Source organism: Marmota flaviventris, chromosome 12, assembly GCF_047511675.1.
Source record: "Marmota flaviventris isolate mMarFla1 chromosome 12, mMarFla1.hap1, whole genome shotgun sequence".
NCBI classification, from domain to species: Eukaryota; Metazoa; Chordata; class Mammalia; order Rodentia; family Sciuridae; genus Marmota; species Marmota flaviventris.
The window spans coordinates 50,774,969-50,798,313 of NC_092509.1; the positions used below are offsets into that span (position 1 = coordinate 50,774,969).

General features: G+C 35.3%; 1 protein-coding gene across 1 annotated transcript in view; it reads right to left on the reverse strand.

Annotated features, from left to right (window-relative positions):
* The window catches only part of Rgs7 (regulator of G protein signaling 7), a 451,424-nt gene that overhangs the window by 121,664 nt on the left and 306,415 nt on the right, over positions 1–23,345 (reverse strand). The window contains exon 4 of the mRNA XM_027928559.2: positions 9,898–9,948. Coding sequence (XP_027784360.2) covers positions 9,898–9,948 — 51 coding nt within the window. The remainder of the gene's footprint in view (positions 1–9,897; positions 9,949–23,345) is intronic.

Here is a 23,345-nt window from a genome sequence, read left to right on the forward strand (position 1 = left end):
CAGTAAATGTGAGCTTTCTTGTCCCCTTTCTATGTACAAGAATTAAATAGAGGAATATAATTAAACATGGTACCTGGGAACACCACACTAATTAATGTTCATATGTGATAGTTATTTTTACTGAAACTGTATCAACATGAGTAATGGAAGTAGGAAGCAAAGACAGTCAAGAACAAACCAGAAAAAAACCCTCTATCAACAGTAAAGATGACCTGACACATTGGCAGGCATGTTGGGGAGTTTTAATTGTATAGAGCACCTGCATAATTATATTAATCCATGAAAATAATAGTCACTTGTTCCATGATGAATATGGTATTTAAATGCAAATGCAAACCAATAAATAAATAGATAAGAGTGGGAGAAAAAGAAAAGAATATGATTAGTTTAGTTAAATAAGAGTTGTTTCCTGTGACAGGATATGCCTGGATGGCATTCACCGGTGTCTATTACTTTGAATGTCAGACATCATAGAACAATATTTGTAGTTTTTTCACTTTTTGCCTTGCTAGAGCCTTCCCAAGGAACAAGGGCCACCAAAAGAGAGAATTCTGGTGATAATAAATGTATAAGATACTGGGATTTTTTTTTTGTAACAATGGATATGCTAAGACTAGGTATCAGTGTCTCCCTCACTTCATATGATTCAACATGATGTGACAGAGGTTGGCAGTGGAGCCCTTGGGAGGGGTTTAATAAGAAGGTCCCTAGACAGTTCCTTCTCCCCTTCTGCTGTGTGAGGCCATGATGAGAAGACAGATGTCTATGAACCAAGAAATGGACTTCACCAAATACCAATCTGATGGTGCCTTGATCTTATATTTTCTAGCCTCCAGAATTGTGAGAAATTAATGTTTCTGTTGTTTAAGCATTCACTCGACTTCATTTCTGTTATTCCAAGTTGAACTGATACAGAGGGGCACAATTAGAATATATGAAAAAACAAATTGCTTCTCTGTAGAGAATCTATTAACACACAAATGAATGCATAAAGGCTACTGTGGCTTTTGTTCATTTGACATGAAATAATTAGAGCAACATACAGGATCCCCTATATACATGAAGTTCTGGCTATAGTAGCAGGAGCATGTACTCAGAGCAAGTAACCAAAGATATGAAGAATTTCTTTTTAATTAATTATTTTTATAACATAAAAAGCATATTTTGGGTACTATCTATTATCTTAAAACTATTTCAAAATAATTTCTCTTTTTAGAGGTATACTTAAAGGCTCTGATCCACAACTTCTTAAATATTATTGTCAGTGTTAGATGATACCTTAAAAACTCAGAATGTTTACATATAATTGTTTGTTAGAACTAGAACAATAATAATGAAGTCACTTTTATTTCTTTCCTATTGACATGATAGGCCGCAGAATTGATAATAAAATATACATTTCTTTAGGCTCACAAGGTACTTGGTGATTTTTGCAAAAGTATTTTTAAAATTTATTCTTTTTAGTTTTATACAACACCAGGATTCACCCTGATATTATCACAAAGGTATGGAACTCAACCCTTTCCAATCCAATCCCTAGCACTTCCCCCCATTCCCCTCCCTCCACTCCACTGATCTCTCTTCAAACCATTTACAGTTTACTCACTGGGCCATATCCATGCATGCACATATGAAAGTTCATTCTGATTCATTCCACTATTCTTTCCTTTTCTGAAGGGTATTTTAAATGCTTCTATATTCTTTCTGTCCAAGTAAGATTATGGTTTGAAATAATTTGAAGAACACAAAGAAAATAATTTAAAAATTTTACCTCTAATAAATGACTTGAAATGTGTATAAAATGGCTCTAAATGCCTCTAAATGTTCCCAGAATGCAGTAGGTAAATATTAAATCAATTCCAAGAAAATAAATTGCATTTTTCCAAAACATTGCAATGCTCAGATGGGACCTTGTCTACTAATGATAACCCATCGTTTCTAAAAAAAAAAAAAAAGCAGAAATCAGGCCTGAAATAGTTGTTCAAAAGGGAGCAGGTATGCAGGATCGAGATTTGGATACCAAGGTTCCAAAGTGAGTTAAGTGAGTCAACATGTGAATTTGGATGATCCCAAGTTTCCCTCTGTTGATTTTCCAATTGTAAAATGATGAAATGTTTGTCTGGGATCATCTCATTGATGTGATTATTAAAAATAGTCTATTTGATATGATTTAGAAAAGCATAAAATGCTTAGCAAGTTCAAAACATCATTAAAAATAACACAAACATTCTATCCTTTCTTAGTGCTGATGCATCAATGTTCTTAGGGCTATGACCTCACCAGCAGTCTAACCAAGTCCACAGAATACGGAGGCCATTTATAATGAAGTTTTATTAAATTAACTAACAGAATTTAGATTGTTTTCTTTAGAGGATCTGTGGCAATTTTGAAAGACAAATGACAGAATCTCTCTATAGTGATGGGAACATGAATTGATTTAATTCTTTCAGTGACAATTAAGTTACTCAAACCAGTTGTTAATGTTCAAGTGAAACGTTCAGTTGAGTTGCTTGAATCTTGATTTTCACTGCTATTTTTACAACAGATATTGCTTCTAGAGGAAGACATTTTGCAATTACTTGAAATTAAGATTTTATTCTGGATAAATCCACTTTTATACCTTATGTTATTTTTCTATCTGCACATTTTTTTTTACACTGGATTTAGTTAGATAATGAATGATCCACTTAAATTTTCTTTCTTCTTACTTTTTCCTTTTTCTTTAGGGGAATACAAACTGAATGGTTGGTTGTGATGACCTTAATATATAATTTCAGCAAATTCCCATTAGTAAAAATAAAGTGACTATTGAAAGATTATTGACTTTGTTATGTCACTCAGTGACTGGAAAGAATGGCTATTTTCTGTTATGTTTCTTAGATCCAACTGAAGTGATAAGAGGAATATTTGAAATAAAAAAATATAATTAAATGAAGCAACAAACATGTTGTCAAGAATAATACAAACATTCTATCCTATAAGAATAGTCTTATAGTCTATGGCAAAGAAAAGCCAATGGGAGATGAACCTTCATAGAACAGATGTTTGAATGGTAATATAAAATTGCATGTTCTTTGAAAAGAATACAATTCAACTAAGTATGCCTGCAAAATGTTTAAAAGATTCTGGTCAATCTGAAATCAAACCAAGATTCTGGCCTACTTGAATTTTGACTCATTTAACCTCAAAAACATACTATAATTTTTTTTTCAGATAAAGGGGAAAAAAGCAGAGGAACTAATATGCCCAGGGCCAAAAGTCAGGATATAGAGGAATAAAGATTCAAGTTCAAGTCTGTCTGCAAAGTCCATGACCATCTTCAATGCCAGGATGCTTCTCAAGGAATACTGAAATCTTAAGAAGCATGGGATGAATGATGGAGAGAAAGAGAAAGGTAGAACAAGTAGAAACACAGAAATATATTATGGTCCACCATGCCTGGTGTCCTAGTAAGACTCCTTTCCAATCCTGGTACTCATCTGCCTCATTTTGGACAGCAACACTTCCAGAGCTTGGTAAGGATGGGGCCAGTCAGGATCACAAATGAGTCAGGTAACATTAAGGAGTTACTGATTTCTGTTGATGATTTTGTGACAAGTTGTGGAAGACAGATTCTACAACAATTCAGAAGATAGAAGGACTTATTATGGAAAGGCAAGTTTAAAAGACAAGGAAATACAGATACGGGAGATTTTTGCATCAATGGCACCGATTTTCTCACACACAAACACCTGCTTCTATATCCTTATATGATACTTCCCTACATAAGCTTTGAACTTTTTCAGATATGAGACAATAGTGAATATAACACAAGCAAAAATTCATTCTTGAAAACACTGTGGTAACAAGCCAGTGCTAGCAGACTGCAAAATGAATGAGAAATATCTACCTGAAAGCCTACCATGCAGATATGGCAAAATTCTGGATCATCCACTCACAGCTGACTATAGTGTATCAGAGAGCAAAGTAGGAAACAGCCAAGCAGACCCACACCAGAAGAGAAGAACCATAGATCCACAGAATGGTATGCTAAATGAAATGTTTTTTACTTTTTTAAGCTAAAATGACTGTTTAAGCTTTTGGGGTGGTTTACCATATAGCAGAAGGTGATTGGTATGACAGAATAATATTTCAGGCAATTAGTAAAATAAGCAAAAATTATTACATCCAAGAGAAAAAAAGTTATCTGTTCTTTGTTGTCCACATAAATACTGGGAGACCCCGTAGGATGAAAATGTAGGAAAGACTGTGTGGGGTGTCCAGGTAGTAAAAGGTTTGGACAGCTTCACAGAATGTCATACCTTGGAATGGTAAGCAAGCAGCAGAACTGCCTTCATGCAACTGAGGAAAAATAAAAAATAAAAAACCAGCATAGGATTTTAGGAAGCACAGTATGAGATAGGATCACTTGCTACGCCCTCACAGCAAGCCTGGTAAGCTTTCTTTCTTTCTTTCTTTCTTTCTCTCTCTCTCTCTCTCTCTCTCTCTCTCTCTCTCTCTCTACACACACACACACACACACACACACACACACACACACACACACAGAATCACTCAAATAGAAACTTGTATTGGTACAAAAATTAGGGAAGTGCTTAGAAGCAACGCAGCCAACGTCTAAGCAATTTACCAAAGATGGGGTCAGAATGCAACACCCTCCTGAAAGAACACCACAGTACTAAGTAGAGAATGTTCTCAGGGTTACTAATGAACTGTGAAGCAGGGTGGAAAGGGTAGAATTTAGGAGAGAAGGCAGCACATCACTTGGCATCCAGCTGATCGCAGTAGATCAACAACATCTGAAAGCAGCTGGAGTGGGGCTACACCAACAGTAAAACTGTCAAGTGTGAACAGCTTTCCCCTCCCACGGTGGAGAGAAAGCCCAATAGAAGATACCAGGAATAGCCACATCTTGCAGGAATCTGGGCAATCGAAAAATGCAATATAGGATAGAAACATGTCCTAGTGACATGGGTCCATTACACTGGATGACAATATATCTCGATGGGATATTGAAATTAGGATTTCTCATAGCACCAACAAACTCCCCACTACACATAGTCAACAAGCTAATGTATCAATGAAAATTTATATTCATCAGTAATCCAACTCAAGTTGCAAAAGGGGCAAACTATGTCACTATGCTATACAAGGAGAATCCTCTCTTCCTGTCAATAACTAAAGTTCAGTCCTATATAGAGTTCCTCATGTTTGAGAAGTGGTAAATGGGAAAAAATATTCATAAAACAGATCCACAAATATTTCTGATACATAAAACGATGTGAAATAAATCTGCCTTGTGCATTTAATATTATTGAATGACAAGATGTAATAAAAGATGATAAGAAAGATAACTTTAAAATAATACACCACGATTAGATGATAATTTAATGGTAGGTAGGAACAAAGTACTTGAGAAACCCACAAAGGTGATAAAAGGGTAAATATGCAATAGATAAATTCTCCATTAGCATCAGTGAAGAGATGAGTTTGTAGTAAGAAAATTAGTGAATGCTATAATACAAAAAAATTTAAGTTACTCTATAACAGAGAAGTTTGGGGAAAAGTTAAGAAAATAATGAAAAAAATTGTAATTGAGGTGTATGTATAATAAAACATGCAAGTAAATGTTTCAAAAAAGTAAAGCATGAAAAATAAGTGAGCAAATAATTGGTTGCAATTGCGACAAAGTATAAACATAACTATAATTGTTAATATTTTCTTAGCAATATAAAATGCAGTAATAACTATTACATATATTACTTATTAAATTCTTAGGATAACACAATTAGTAGTCACTCATATTATGCCCATTTTATAAATGAAGAAAATCAGGCTTCAATAACAAAATAGAAATTCTTCTTCAACTGAAAAGAATTGGATCAATACACTTAAAAATTGAATCAAGTCAAGTGCAGTGGTGCCCGCCTGTAATCCCAGAGATTTGGGAGGCCCAAGCAGGAGGATGGTGAGTCTCAGCAAAACCGAAGCACTAAGCATCTCAGTGAGACCTTTTTTTCTAAATAAAATACAAAATAGAGCTGGGGATGTGGCTCAGTGGTCTAGTGCCTCTGAGTTCAATACCTGGTACTGCCCTCCAAAAAATCAAATCACCAAATATTATAAATGCACTATGAAAAACAATGAAATGGCCTGCATATATTTTGAACTTCAAAGAGAGAAAATATACAAAGTTTTAAAAAGTATGTATGTACATGTACAGTCATATATGAAGAAAATCAACATTCTTTCACGCTTTACCCTTTACCAGAATATTAAAGGTATGAGAGTGAGGAATCAATAACTATAGTATCTGTAAGAAGAAAGTTCATCTCATCTAATTTTATATCTAAATAGTCAATAAATATATACAGAGTCAACAAATGATAATGCCAAATATTCAGAAGTTCAAGGACTGAATAATCATAAATAATCTTTAAAACTGCTGGGAAAAAATATTATAGTTTTCCAATAAGTTAGTTAAAATATTTTTTCAGAAGGCTAATTTAGGAAAGTGATGACATATAAAATTAGCATATATAAATCAATCATTTTCATGTATATACAAATGATAATCTGTATCTGTTATGGAAGAGAAGATTCACCTATAATAGTAACAAAATAAAATACTCATAAATAAGTTTAGTAAAAAATGTGCAAAACCTACATGAGAGAAAATTTAAAATCCTCCCAAAAGACTACAAACAAAACTCAAATGAATAGAAAGACACACCATGTTCCATAATAGAGGACTCAAATGTGTAACTGAGCTGGGGAATATAGGAAGGAGAAGTTTTGAGAGCTGGAGAAAACCAGCGTTCCATTTTGATTGTGTTGATGTTGACCCTTCAGGAGAGAGACTGTATGAGAGCATTGGTTAGATGAAAGATGAGCACCTGGACAGGTCAGCGCAGAAGCTATGAGTTTGGGAGTCCTTGGCATATGTCACTTAGCACCAGTGTGTAGATAGAAAAAAATACAGTCACAAAGACAGAAATATGAACAATCCTACATCTACAGACCAGCTGAAAAGTGATGAGCTAGTAGGAAACAGACCAAATCAGTGGCCAATGAAAGAGAAGGAAAGACAGGAGTGTGCTATTTTGGAAGCCAAGAATCAGTCATTCATACAGTGAAAAATATTTGTTAAATAAATGAATATATGAATAAATACACGAAGAAATGGAATTTTCTTGAATAGTATATATTATGAAAGTGAACTCAAGGAGTAAAAGAAAAATCTGAACTAATCTTATATATGTGCTTTACATCTATTTGTAAAAAGAAATGTAGATATATGTATGTCACCATAACTAAAAAAAAAATCTAAACTTCTATCTAAAAATTCAAATTCAGCTTTTGAAAGAATAATAAATGCCTAACATACCATGGACTCTAGTTTTCAGCCAAATGTCCACTGAATTACTGGAATAAAAGTGAAAAGGTACTAAACTGATTAATAAAATATTGAACACTAATTAATAATTAATTAACACTAATTAATAATAATAATTAATAATTAATAATAGACTCAGGGGTTTTGAATAAGGCCCCAAAGATCATGAAACTCTTCCCTTCTCCTCCAAATGAGCCTTCAGGACCAGCTCCCCTACTCAGAATCTCCTTCCAACTTGCCATAAAATCTTTCAACAAATTATTAACATCTAGAACTTCAAATGATCATTCAAGGTTTTCAAATAACCACTTAGCAATTAGATAGAAGAAACCAGGCATGGAGTTATCCTTTATTTTTAGGCATCTTCATGGGATTAGTGGGGTTTAAGCTAGACCTGGCATTGTAACAACTGCCCGGTGTGTCCTCTAAGCAGCTTCAAAATAGCATGACTGATTTCATAGATGCTGCCATCAAAGTAGCTTTCATAATGTCAGATATATTGACAACCATATTTAATTGGGCCCCAAATGGTTTACAAGATTGGTTCATTGCTTGTTTGCATAATCTGTTATATATTTAGATGCTTTTTACTCTTCTTAAAACCTAGACAGAGCCTGGCTCCATAGAGGATAAATCGGTTCTTTCAAAGTAACAAGCCGACAAATTAAAAACTAATTGTTTCAGCCTGTCATAAATATGAATAAAGACCAGGTGAGTGGCTCATGCCTATAATCCTGGGGAGGCTGAGGCAGGATCATGAGTTCAAAGCCAGCCTCAGCAAATTAGCAAGTCCCTAAGCAACTCAGTGAGACCCTGTCTCTACATAAAATAGAAAAGAGGTCTGAGGTTGTGGCTTAGTGATTAAGTGCCTCTGGTTTCAATCCTTGGTACCAATTAATTAATTAATTAATTAGTGTAAAAAACATGTGTTTTTTTTTCCTGGATATTATTGGCTTTATTTATCTCTTCATACACCCTTTAATGAAGCTTTATAACTTCCTTAAAGTGCTGAGCAAGCAAATAAAAACAGTTTTTCATATATATTATAGATAAAATGAGATCCCACATGTACATTACAAACAACGATTATTCCTTGTTAGCTTATTAGATCTTTAAACACTCTTCCTATCTCTCAAACAATTACCAAAGTTCACTTTCAGTCTTCAGCTTAAAAAAGAAATCACCCTTTGATTCACTTAACACTTTGGTCTATAATATTCTTTGCAAATCAGTATTTTCCTGGTTATGGGCACTGTGCCAATTTGTTTTTTAGCCCTGGGATCATTTATTTGTAGTGTTCTAGTTTATAAAAATCAGAGATGCCATTCATTAGGTGAGACTGAAATGTGAGCTTGAACAGAGTGCAGCTTCCTTTCTTTAAATTATCTCCTCTTTTCACTTAGTAATAATATGATGCTGTCAATAGCTGCTTCCTTTATGCTTAATTGTTTAATCCCATTGAACTTGCTAGGATAAGTATTTTAAAAGCACATGTACAAAGTGAGGAGGGGGGTGTATATAGGCTTTTATGTACAGAATTCAAGCTGAATTTTCTGATGGCCAGGCTTTATAAAATTATCTTGGAATAAGGAAAACATAAAGACCTTAAATCTGCATGTACTATTAATTCTAAATAATCCTACAGTAGTAATCTCCAGAGGAAGGAGCAAAATTCATGCCAGATTGATCTCTCCAATCCAGGGTGGAGATTGCACAGGTTGGTATATTGCTGTCTTTCTCATGTTATTCCCGGCCACTATAATCTAAGTTTTGCCAAAAGTTATGATATTTTGTTTTGAGCATCTTCTCTAAACAATATAGATCTTCTTATATTCATTTTTGTGATATGAATTGTTTGTCACATGTGAAGGCTTTTACATTAAAATTTTTAAGTCATTAAATGCTGCTTCTATGTAGGAATTTTTTCCATACAATACAAGATGGGAACTGGCTGAAATTGCTTTCAAATTCTGGAAATAAGTGTTTTTCTGTAGAATTGATTTGTCTATCAGAGAAAATGGGCTTATGACTTAAACACACACACACACACACACACATCATGCAGACATGACAAAAAATATGAATTTCAAATAATATACTATTTTCAATTTTCTCTTCAAAATGGAATTAAGGCAAAATTATTAATTAATGAGATTTATATTTATGAGTGTTATAAAGAGACATCTCATGATTTCAAAATCACTCCCTATAAATCATGCATACAGTTATTAGTTCATATGTTTATAGCACAGCCCTTATAATAATTACCAATAACTTGAATCAAATAATATAAAAGGGGCATTAAGTATATGAAAATTGCAAATTTTAGTTAAAGATATATCCACTGACATACATTTGTGAAATACTAAAAGCATAGTTCAAATTTAATTCTAATTTTTCGGAGGTTTATTTGTTTCCTCTTTTAAATATCCCTGAGAAAACACATTTCTTAAAACCACACACATACAAAATTTCTAACAATGGGAAAATGATTTATTTACCTGGATCTTCTATAGTTAAGTTCTTTATTAACCATTGAACAATGTCTGACCCTAGAAAAAGAAAAAACACAAATAGATGTGAACATTTTGTTTATATATGTTAATTTTAAGAACACTCCACTTCAGCACTCATATTAGTAAGAACTTCTCTAATCATCATAACAACAGGTACAAGGAACTTCTATAGGAGTACTGAAAACTCCTAATATGAATACATTTCTTTAATGAGCCAAGGTTCAAGCTAGTAAATCCCTAAATATGATATATTTAAGCATAAAAAAAGATTTAACATACTAGTTGTAGATGAAGTGATTAATCTGTTGAATAAATGTTTACTGAGGGCTTAGGATGTGTTAGGCAAAATTCTTAGGATGGCCCCTGTCTAATTTCTAGGTGTCCCCATCTCATCCTTCTATTGACTCTCAAGCCAAACCGAATTTGGTTGTAGTTCTTGAATACAACTGTTCATTTTAAACGTCTGTATCTTCATGTCTTTGTCCCTGTTTTAAGATACTCACGATTCATGGATGCAGTAGAACTTTCCTTTGCCCTTCTTTTATCTACCAAGTTTACAATACCTGCTATGGATCCTCAAGAGAATCCCTGTGGTCTTTTATTGCAGTAGGGATCACACCAGCTCCTAGCTGTTTATTTGATTAAAGTGTTACAAGAAGTGCCTAGAAGCAGAGTAACTAGAGTGACTGCTTAATAATGACTTAAAACAAACAAACAAACAAAAAAAAAAAAACCAAAACCAAAAAAATAAACAACAGAAAAAAACAATTTTGTTCCCTACAGAAGATATAAAGGAGCAACTGCAAATAAATAAATAAATAAAAATAAAAAATAAAAAAAGTCTGAGTTTCATTTTGAAGGGTATATTCTGGCATATGAAAAATAGAAATTTAGTTGATGAAAAGACTTATGAAAAAGTTAAAAGGTAACAAACAGTCAAAAGAAATATTTATTGCATACTTTCTATATACTGGGTTCTGGTAATAATAAGAATTTGAGGGGCTGGGGTTGTGGCTCAGCGGTATAGTGCTTGCCTCGCATGTGCAAGACCCTGGGTTCGATCCTCAGCACCACATAAAAAAATAAATAAGTGAAATAAAGGTGTTGTGTCCAACTACAACTAAAAAATAAACATAAAAAAGAATTTGAAAATAATAAAAGAGTTCACAGCACATTCAGCAGGTCTAGAACTTCAGGCTAAAGAATTTGAATTTTTTTCCCTCCTATAAGTAAGGCAGAAAAAGAGACATGCAATGAGTTTGAGCAGGTGAAGGACACTATCAAGCAAGTTTAAGGAATTTGACTGGCATTATGTGTGGAATGCTTTAAGTTAGACAAAAACACAGGAAAACAGTCAACAAACATTTCTATAGTTGTGATCCAGGATTGAAGGCAGAAAGCCTAAACAAAGTGTACAATACTTAGAACAAAATTGGAGATTTGTTTCAGGACTTTGTGACTAATTATATATGAAGATATTTAATTTTGTTTTTAGCACAATTCATTTCTACATAAAATAGAAAAAGACATATATGTGAATTGCTGTGTACACACAGTAAGCCATGTCAGAAATTTCAGTATGATACAAGATTCTATTTCAACCTTTCCTAGAGAATGGCTGAAGTTCCTGACTACCCACTCAGTGTTATGGTAAATGAATGACATTAACCTCAACAAGGTGATTCTAGCTGCTTGAATTGGCATAGTTCAAAACCATGTTCAAACTACTTGACTATCAAACTTGAAAATCGCCTTCCAAAAGTTTTGGAGACATTCATACCCAGCCTCATTTTTAATAAGCATGCATTTAAAAATAATTTCAAGTGTTGAATCTAATTCATATTCTGTTGTAAATGTTTCTTTTATAGTTTCTTTTTATTTAAATGCACTTGAGGCAATCAATTCATTTAGGTCTCTTAAGGAAGTTTTGCCAAACTGTTCTGAGGGTAGGAAGTAAAAAAGCCCACTCTCAAGAAAGCAGATATTAGGGGCTGGAGGTAGCTCAGTAGCAGAGCATGTACTTAGAACAAGTGAAGCTCTGGGTTCTATCTCCCAGCTTTGAGAGGGGGGGGGGAGGGAGGGAGGGAAGGAGGGAGGTGATGGAGAATGTATGTATGTTCAGGTATTACAGATTACCTTATATCTTAAAAATACTCCCTTTAAAAAGTAAAAAGGAAACAGTTTTCCCAACACATATGATGTTTGATGACTAGAATTTCAGGTACCCAAATCTCCAGGTACTCCACTGAGGTTTAACTTTGACTCCAGCCTATGGAAAGTTCAGCCATAATCAGTGCCCATCCTCCTATACAGAGTTTTTAGAGGCATCTCTTTGGAGAATATATGTGAGTAGGCACTGGAAAATTCCCATTCTTTGGAAGAGAGTCAATCATTAGTTCCAAGACTACAAATTACTTTTAATGTGAAAAATGATTTAAATTGCTTTTAGAAAAAGGTTTTTTCTTTTTCTTCTCCTTTCATTTTTCCCTTTCCTTCTCTCCTTCCTTCCTTCCTTTTCTAAGCAGAAATATAGAAATGCCTAATTGGAAACCACACTTAATTTTGGGGACAGGGAACTTTCTTTCTTAGCCTAGTTTTGAGTATTTCTGGAACAGGTGCATTTTTGGTTCAGCTGTGATAGTCACTTTAATGGGATTTGATAAACTGTCACCTAACAGATGGCAAAGTACATTTTCTATTGCATGACCACCTTAACATATTTCTAGTTCTAAGTTGAAACATGATTTTACTGTGAAATGTGCACTCAAGCTCTCCATATTCACTTACTCTGCATCTATCATGTTGAGGCCTTTTCCCCAAAGAAATGGGTAGAGAAAGAGAAAAAAAATGTCCAATATCTTAATGAAATCAGAAGACTGAAAGAGAAATGTGCTATCATAGATTTCCCTAGAAAAGAATGTTCAACCTTAAAATGTGGCACAGTGCCCTGAAGAGGTTTAGGAAGGAATGCCATCTCAAGCAATTTTCAAGCTATACGTTTAATGGATAAATAAATAGCTCTGGTATATATATTTTTTCATGTACAAATGTAAATGTTAAGAATATTTTAGAGTTCTTTCTATTTTCTTTTGGAGACTTCTAAGGAATATGCAGGCTTTTTTTGAAAATTGACTTTGACTACAGCTTATGACAAGTTTAGGCACAGTCAGCACTCATCCTCTTATTCTGAGTTTTTAGAGGCATCCATTACTTTTAGTATTACAAAATTATGTGTTTTCTGTATTAGCAGAAGCAGTAGAGATTTATGATTGTGCAATTCCAGCAACACTTGACTTGAAAATGAAAAATGAGCAAAAATGAATGATCAGAATTCTTCCTTATCATATGGCTCATGGTCCTCTATGGGCCACAGTGCTTGTATCTTCCATGACTTTACTAGTCTTATTCCATCTCCATCTCTTTTTGCTGTGGCTAATTCCAACTGACATTTGGTTCAGACATTAGCTACTCTAGGAAGCCTGTTCCATCCATTGCCAGTCCACCTAGACTGGGGAAAGTGTATGATCTGTTAACATCCTCATAATTCACTTATCAATGGTTTCATCATCTTCCCTTTAGCACCAAGAGTGCCTGGAAGGCAGGGAAGGTATATTATTGATCCTCAAATCCCCAAAATTCAGATTAATGCCTTACCAGTAAAAAGTGATCAGAAAATGTTCAAAGAATGGATGCATGAAGATGGTGGAATGAGATGGACATCATTACCCTAAGCACATGTATGACTGCACATATGGTGAGATGCTACATCGTGTACAACCACATAAATGTAAAGTTGTGCTGCAATTGTGTACAATGAATCAAAATGCATTCTGCTGTCATATATACCTAATTAAAATAAATAAATAAATTTTTAAAAAGATTAAAAGAATGGATGCATGAACAAGATTCCCCTCCCCACATTCTACTCTAAGGATGGCACTCCTTGTGCAATGAATATTTTCCCAGCAAGTAATTTCCAGGCACCATAATCATCTCTCATAGATGTTTTATCTTTCCTTTTTTAAGGCTAATCTACTCCCCCATTGATAATTAAAGCAAAGAGAGCAAAGACAGAAATTATTTTCTTACCCATGCTATGGACCTGCATGGTGAAGGGACCTCCCCAACTCTGCCCTGGTGCAGACTGGTAACATCTGCACCAGTCTCTGTTTTAAGCCCATAAGACTTTTATTACTCTCCATCTCTCTTCCACAGACTGGCCTATAACTTCAGATTCAAGTGTCAATTGCAGCTGTCCAAATATTGAATCTAAATTAGAGGCTCACAAAAAACTTAAGCAATCCTTACAAAGAAAAATATTGTAAAACTTTTGGAAATATGATAAGGAGTACTTTCTAAGAAACAAAAACATTAGAAATTTGGTTTGTATGCTTTAAAAAAAATAAGCTTTTTAATAATTTCTGCTAACACCATTAATGAAAAGTTTGGCTCATAATCACAATAGAAGAGGCCCAGATTATTCCTGAGGTAAAGTCGCTGACCTTTGCAATGTGTCTCAGTCAGGAAAATAAACAGGTCCTTTGCATACTTTGCTGAAGACTCACAGCCACATAGACACAGTGTTGGCAATATGAATATTTTTATTTAAAGAATACCACAAATAATCTATATTTTTGATGGGATAACCATTCTTAGAATCTCTCACTAAATAGAAGACATCCTATAGGTCTAGAAAATATTTTTCAATGCTATTTTTAGTTCCTCAAAATAAGCATAATAAATGTTCATCATCATCAAGCAGCATGTAATGAATAGTCATTGGGTTTCTGGGCAAGTCTGGCTGTGGCATGCACTTTTAAGGACAAGAAGAAAAGGAGGTGGGGTGAAGCAGATTTGCTCATCTGTGAGTCTCTCCAGGGAGAAGCAATGTCTGACTCATCACATTTCTCCATTCTTTTCAAAAGGCCTCAACATAGATGGTCATCAGATGCTTATTGAAGGTATGACTCAATGTTTATACACATACATTTTATGCACAATAGGCCCAAAATTACAAAAACAATCAGCCCTAGCATTTTATAAAACTCAATCTATCTCTAATTGTGATAAATTTTTTAAGTTCTTCATGCAAAAAAAAAATTTAAGTTAGTTTACTTTTTAAAATTGTGGAATTTCCCTAGGACTTGAGAAATAAAAGTATGTAGAAAACAAAGCCATTTTTAAAGCTAAAATAATAAACAGACTCTCTCCTCACTCTTTCAAACAATTAGTTGCTAATTATCTAAGAATAAATTTTGGATTTGATAATGACTTGTGTTTCCACTGGCCAACATATCCTGTTCAGAGTTTTAAAATGTGATTGTACAAACATTGCTACATCTGAGGATTCAACAAAGCAACTTACAACCAAAGGAACAGGAGAGACTAACTCCAGCACAACCATTATATAATGGTTCTCTAAACAACATGTTGATTCAACAAATCTCATTAGCAGCAAAAATCAGAAAATCACTGACGAATGCCCTGTGTCCTTATCCTGTCTGCCTTTGGACAAAATGGGGACTTAAGAAAAGAAAGAAAGACTCTGGCTTCCAGGACCACATTGGGTATTCACAGTGAGGTCTGGGGTTCTCCCATTAAATGTGAATAATTTATCAGAACATTAACATCAGACAAGGCCACCCTATCAAGACAAGACTAATCTGTCAAGATGAAAATAGACTACTTCTTAATCAGGTGAAAACACAGATAATACATGAACATGGTTCAAACCATAAAATATGAAGTGCATCTCAACCTGGCTATTTGAGTGAATACTGCTTTACCAAATCCATAATCCGTTTTGTCCTCCTATAGATAAAAATATTTAGATACCCAATCACAATTGCCCTTACTTCTTGATAGCTTCCAACCTGAGCAAAGCCCCCGTTTTCTCAAGTCTTCTCCCAAATATCCAAGCCAAATTCCATATAGATTCTTCCTAACAACTGAGTACTAAGGCAGTCCGTGATTACCCAGGGTATGCATTCTCCTTAGGAATAAACTAAACTATCAACAAGATATGTGTCTAGTTGTCTGAGGATACTGACTGTTTCAGATAAAAAATTGCTAATGTAGCCAGGCGCAGTGTCACATGCATGTAATCCCAGCAGCTCTCAAGGCTCAGCAACTTGGCAAGGTCCTAAGCAATTTAGTGAGACCCTGTCTGTAAAATGCAAAAAAGAGCTGGAGATGTGGGTCAGTGGTTACGTACCCTTGAGTTTAATCCCTGGTACAAAAAAAAAAAAAAATTGCTAACATTTAAGATTGTGTTACACTTTGAATATGTGGCATCTCCAAAAAGCTCATGTGTGAGAAAATGCAAGAAAGTTTAGAGGTGAAATGATTGGGATATGAGAGCCTTAAACTAATCACAGCATTAATCTCCTCACAAAGATTAATGGAGGCAGGTGGGGTGTCGTTGCAGGAAGTAGGTCACTAGGGGCATGCCTTTGGGGTTTATATTTTGTCCATGGTGAAGAGAGCTCTCGCTCTTGCTCTTGCTCTCTGCTTCCTGGTGGCCATGTCCTGAGCTGATTTCTCTCTCCACAGTCTTCTACTTAAATGTTTTGTCTCATTTTGAGCTCTGAGCAATGGAGTTGGCCATCTGTGAACGGAGACCTCTGAAACCATGAACCCCAAATAATCTTTTTATCTCCTACATTGTTTTTGTCAGGTCTTTTGGACCCATTGATCAAGAAGCTGATGAAAACAGATTGATACAAGAATAACAAAGTTTGAATTTCTTCAGTAAGGCATTTTTTGATCATAAATAACAATATTTGAGGGAAGGGTAAAAACATAAACTTATGAATGAAGAAATTCACTGAAAGTACCTGGAACTAAAGGCAAGGGATAAGTTTGGGCCTCAAGGATAAATGGAAGCAGAAACTCTGATGACATCTTGGTTCATTTTGGGGCTTCATTATTTTTCTCTGTAAGACAGCCCTGCCATTTTCCATCCATGAAGCAGATCACACAGTTCATAGCTTTTATCGATGCTACTACATCCTTACCTCTGTGCTACTGCAGCAAGCAAGCATTTTGAGGCTGAAATTGTGTGGTCAAAAATTTATAATTCCTGATGGAGCGCCTCAACTGTTATGAAAGATGGGATCACAGTGAATACATATGGCCTAGTGGGTGGAAGGCATGGGTAGAAACACTCCCCAGAGAAACGGGTCCTTGACAAATGAAACAATGGGTGCAAACTACAGCTTTCTTCTAGTTTCTACAGCATTTATATTTCCAACAGAAGAAAAGCAAAAAGGAGAAGAAAGGAGGAACTCAAAAGCCATAATGCCGAATTTTAAATGAAATGAATATACAGTTGTGCCTTGTTATGAATAAAAATGTGTTTCATTCTGTGGAATTACTATATGGCTAAAAAGTGGATTGTGAATTCGTTTTTCACATGTGAATACAACCACGTTTTGTGCCCAAAATAGCTATTCAAAGGAAACTTTTGATTTTTTTTTTTGTGAATGTGTATCTTTTTCAGTAAAGAATTTATTTTCTAAAATGAAGAACTAATGTTGAATTGAGTATTATTTTATCTGGAACTTTATACATCAGGTGCATTTAAAGATGATTATTGAGTTCTTGTAGAATTAAACGTAACTGCTAATCATAGTTTGAACTGAATCAAACTTAGGATGTAACACACATCTTCCAATCATCCATAGCTAATACCTATGAAATCCTATGATACCTATGGAATCATAATAATCAAAACAGCCATGATTTCTTTCAGTAAATCATATTAAAACATATTTTAAGCCTTGTTCTAGATCATTCTAAAACTGTAAAGGAGAGGTCATTTAAATATATTTGAAGCAAATGATCTGGTTGATTACATATTCTTTCAGGTTTTGCTCTTCAGAGTTCTATGATCCTTTTCCTGAAAGCAGAATTGCTGAGTTGTTGAGAATGAGGATTGTTACCTGAGTCTGGAAATCAAAGGGACAGAAATCCCATACGTGGGAACTGAGACTAGTGTGTTCTGAGGAAAGGAAGATTAAAATTATATTTTGGGAAAAGTTCCATGTGCAGTTGAGAAGAAAGTAAATTCCACTGTTTTGGAATGGAATATTCTGTAGATATCCCATTAGATCTATTTGATTTATAGCATTGTTTAAGTTGGGGATTTTTATTGATTTTTTTTGTATTGATGATCTGTCTATTGGTGATAAGGGTTTATTGAAATCCCACAGTATTATTATGTTGGGGTCTATGTGACATTTAATGTCAGAGAGTATTTTTTCCTTGTAATTGGGTGCTTTGAAATTTGGGGCATAAATGTTACTATGGTTATATCTTCTTGTTGGATTATTCCCTTTACTAGAATGCAGTGGCCTTCTTTGTCTCTTCTGATTAATATTTGCTTAAAATCTGCTTTGTCAGATATGTGAATCGCCACTTCTGCTTGTTTTCTGAGAAAATATGCCTGGAATATTTTTTGTCATTCTTTTAGTTTCAGCCTGTCTTTGCCTAAAAGATGAGTCTCTTGTAAACATATAGGATCTGTTTTTTAAAAAATCTATTATGCTAATATGTGTCTTTTAATTGGAAAGTTGTGTGTAATTATCTTATTTGTTCTGAGATTTCTTTGTTTTTGGTGTATGGGTAGATGTCAAAGGGTAGGAACTAACTTCCCTCTCTGGTTTTTCTTCCTTAGGTCCTTGTTCATGTTTTGTCTCCTCTCTTCTTTGAGTTTGAGTAATGTTAGAGAATGTTTAGTTCAGCAGTAGAGTCTCTAACCTGTGAACTTATAATATCCCTGTAGTTCTCAGCACCTCAGAAAATGAGGGCAAAACAAACAACAGTAACAACTGTCACAAACAACAAGCAGTAAACAGTGTTAAAGTATATATCCAGAACCTACTACAACATCTTTAATATTAATTGTCACCAATAAAGAGGAATGGTTAATTCAGCGATTTTCAGCAGTGAAAACAAAAACCATAGACTAACTCTGGCTTTAAAACAAACAGTAGTTGTCAACTATTTCATCTAAAGAGGTAATGATTGTATTAACATTAATTGTGGGAGCAGAAGTTATACAAACCAATTAGTTCTAAGTGATGGTAAAATACAGTTAATTAGGGGAAAAGGAACTGTGTTAGAAAGTTAGGAAAGACTTCACAATTTCAGAAAGTGACAGGAAAAAATGCAGAAGAATTGCAGTGGGTGATATTTATACAGAGGGAGGGGAAAATAAAAGAAGCTTGGTATTGGGAGAGAGGGAGAAAGAACAATAGAATTAGGCCATTATTAGGGGAAGATAAGATAGAAAGAAAAGCAAGAAAAATAAACAAGTGAAAATAATACAAAATCAAACCAGAATATACAATCTAATGAGCCCAAATCCTCACAAAACAATGCTAGGAAAAGATAATTTCATTTAAAAAATACTGAATGAGAAAAAGAGACAAATAAGTATATGTATATATGTCCCTGAACCAACCAGGACAAACAGAATTACACATTTTTGTGTGTGTCTATGTGCGCGCAAACACACACACACATGCACACACACACACACAAAAGGAATAAGAAAAAAAATTAAATATATTTTAAAATTCCAAAATCTTGTTAAGACTGAAGGAAACTTCTCCACTGGGTGGTCAAAATATTTGACCAGAATGTGTAGTCATTGTCTGTGTTCAATAATCTTTCCAATTTTTCAGTTATAAACTGATAGAATAGGGCATGGGGGATGTTAACGCCTTCCTGTTTTTGTGTTGCTCTCTGAGTTACCAGTTGGAGTGGCCTAAGATTGAAGCTTTTTGATATGACTCAGTTTCCCTTCCCACCAGTATTAGGTGGGATGAGTTAAGATGTACAACTGGTTGGCATTGTGACCTTTATGACCAATTCAGTGCATGCCCAAGGTACTGCTTCTGCAGAGGTCTGTGAGGGGGTTCCAGAAGATGGCACTGAGGTCTAGACAGGCCTCAGGTCTAATCAGGCTTTGTTGAGTGACACCTTCTTTGGAGACACTAGATTGACCCACCCCTAAGGTAGACATTAGCTGATTACTTACATGGGTTTGGTTCCCAAGTACCTCTCAAGAAATTCAATCATGGTGCACAGAGTTATTTCCTCAGCTCACTGCTGCTCAGGAACACAGCCTTCCCAGGATTAGTCCCTGAGTGTACTCCCCACTCCCACACTCAGACTCCTGGCCTGCTTCACCTGAGCTGCCAGACACAAGGGCTCCCTTTGCCCTTCTGCCTTGAATCCCACTGGGTACGTGTACTCAGCACCTGTTTCTCTTACTTTCAGCCAGCTGATGCCTAGATCCCTCGGTAGGTGCCTGCCAGGATAATGTAGCTGGGTTTGTTTTCTCATTTCCCAAGTCCTACAAATGCCATGCATGTGCCAAGATGGCTCCCACCTCAGCTCTGCGTGGCCAGTTGAGATATAAGTGTGCTTTGCAAGGACCAGGGTATAATGCAGGCTCTTGGGTCAGATAAGTTCAGTCAGAGTGTTTGATCTCAGGTTTCTCTGTACCAAGACATCTGTAAAAGATGGCCTTAGGCCTTAGCCTAAGTAACTCCATTTTAAAATAAACCTGCAGTCTCACCAGGCAAGCCACAGAGCCCTCCAATGTCAACCAGGCATATCCTGATAAAAGCAAGCCACTTTCCACAACCCTGGTAGGAATCAGGGTGAAGTCACATGCCATTTGTCATAATCCTGATAAGAGTCAGAAGTGTGATATCAGGGCAGAAACCACCAGACCATATGTCCTAAGATGTAAGATGTCACTAAGAAACCTGGTAACGGCTGATAGGGACCCAAAGGGTGAGCAGAAGCTCCTAACATTTAATATAAATATCAGAGCAAATGAACAGACATTCAAGCCAGCTGACACTGATGCACACAAGCCTGAGAGCCTGATGAGGACCTGGAATGACATCCCCAACTCTTCTCATCTGCCTGATCCTCTGCGTCATCCTCACCACTCTCAAACTCTACAGCAGCCTCTTAACTCTGGTGAGAAAAGGACATCTGTCTCCTCAGCCAGCCATCAGCTCCACACCAGGAGAAGCCTCTATTGGTTCCTGGCCTGATCACTGTGGTCTGAGCAAGTGAGCATCTGCTGTACTTAAGATCTAAGACTCTAGATCTGGCACTTGAGCTTAACATGCAGAAGGAATGTCTGTAATGAGCCTGTCATGATTAAGTGTTTGCAGTGCTTAGAATTAACTTAGAATTGTTTGCTTTGAATTGATTATGTCTATTGGAGTGTCCAGCATTAAGGATGGTCATTTCCTTGATTAAGAACCTATACAGTGAAATTGTATTAAGTGATTTGAGCAAATAAATCATTGAAAACAGCAGAAGTGCATGGACATCTTTTATCTCTCCCCTCAACTGCAGATGTCACACTTTGCCATCGTGACAACATCCCATAGTGCAGCTTGGAACGGGGCTTCCTTTACTCCCCATTCATTTGTCTGTAGTGAGTGTGCTCCAGGGTCTGCTTGCGGTGGGCTTTCTTCTTTGTTTATTATACCAAAATTTCTGAGTCCCTTTCCTACCTTAAGTTAAATTTCCTACCTTATGTTAAATTTTGGTGAAAGCCTTCTTTCACCACCTTGCTGAGAAGTTCTACACCTGCTGCTTTGGTCTCATTCCATGGCACAGTTTGGAATGCAGCTTTCCTCTACTCTACCATCTTCCACCTCCTCCACACTGCTCTTTGAGAGTAGTGGGCTTTTTAAAAGAATTTTTAAATTATTAATTTAATTTCTGTAGTAGTTATAGGACTATTCAAATCATCTCTCTCCTCTTGGGTGAGTTGTGGGTAGTTTGTGATTTTTGAGGAATTGATCTATTTTGCTTAAATTGTCAATTTTTTTTACTAATTTTAATAAACAAATGAAAGTGGAATGCATTGCAATTATTATTACACATATATACCACAATTTTTCATATCTCTGTTTATATATAGATTGACACTCAATTCGTGTCTTCATACATGTACTTTGGATAATGATATCCATCACATTCCACCAACCTTGCTAATCCCCTGCCCCCTCCCTTTCCCTCCCAACCCTCATCCCTATCTAGAATTCATCTATTCCTCCCATGCTCCCCCTCCCTACCCGACTATGAGTCAGCCTCCTTATACCAGAGAAAACATTCGGCATTTGTTTTTTGGGGATTGGCTAACTTCACTTAGTATTGTCTTCTCCAATGCCATCCATTTACCTGCAAATGCCATGATTTTATTCTTTTTTAATGCTGAGTAAAATTCCATTGTGTATATATACCACATTGTTTTATCCATTCATCCACTGAAGGGCATCTAGGTTGGCTCCACAGTTTAGCTATTGTGAATTCTGCTGCTATAAACATTGATGTGGCTGTGTCCCTAAAGAATGTTGTTTTTAAGTCCTTTGGGTATAGTCTGAGGAGAGGAACAGCTGAGTCAAATGGTGGTTCCATTCCCAGATTTCCAAGGAATCTCCATACTGCTTTCCATATTGGCTACACCAATTTGCAGTCCCACCAGCAATGTATGAGTGTACCTTTTCCCCCACATCCTGGCCAACACTGTTGTTTGTCTTCCTAATAGCTGCCATTCTGATAGTGAGATGATATCTTAGAGTAGTTTTGATTTGCATTTCTTTAATTGCTAGAGATGATAAGCATTTTTTCATATGTTTGTTGATTGATTGTATATCCTCTTCTGAGAAGTGTCTGTTCAGGTCCTTGACCCATTTGTTGATTGGGTTATTTGTACTTAGCTTTGAGTTCTTTATATATCCTAGAGATTAGTGCTCTATCTGATGTGTGAGGGGTAAAAATTTGCTTCAAATTTTACATACTGGTTTGTAGAATTCTTCTGGATGTCTAAAGGATTTCTTTCCCCTGTTTCATTCCTAAACATGGTCATTTTGAGTTTTTTCTTATTTTCGTTGTCCATGATGCTACATGTTTGTCAATTTTATTGATTTTTTTTAAAAGAACCAGCTCTTTGTTTCATTGATTTTCTCATTGTTTTAATGTTTTCAGTTCTATTGATTTTTGCTTTTATCTTTAGCATTTTTCTTGCTTGTGCTTGCTTTGGGTTTATTTTGCTCTTCTTTTTGTAGGTTCTGCACTTGGGAATTGAGTTTATTGATTTGAAATTTTTCATCTCTTCTAATGTATGTATTTATGTTATAAAATTCTCCCTCAGCATTATTTTTGGCAGTGTTTCACAGATTTTGACTTGTTATATTTTTTGTTCAGTTCGAGTTTTTTCAAGAGGATCCTTGAATGGCTTTAATTATTTATAGCCTGTTGTTTAATTTCCAAGTGTTTAGAGATTTTCCTGTCAACAGTTTTGCTATTGATTTAATTTTATTCAGAGAACATATTTTGTATGATTTCTGTATTATAAAATTATTAAGATGTCTTCAATGTCCAAGAAGGCA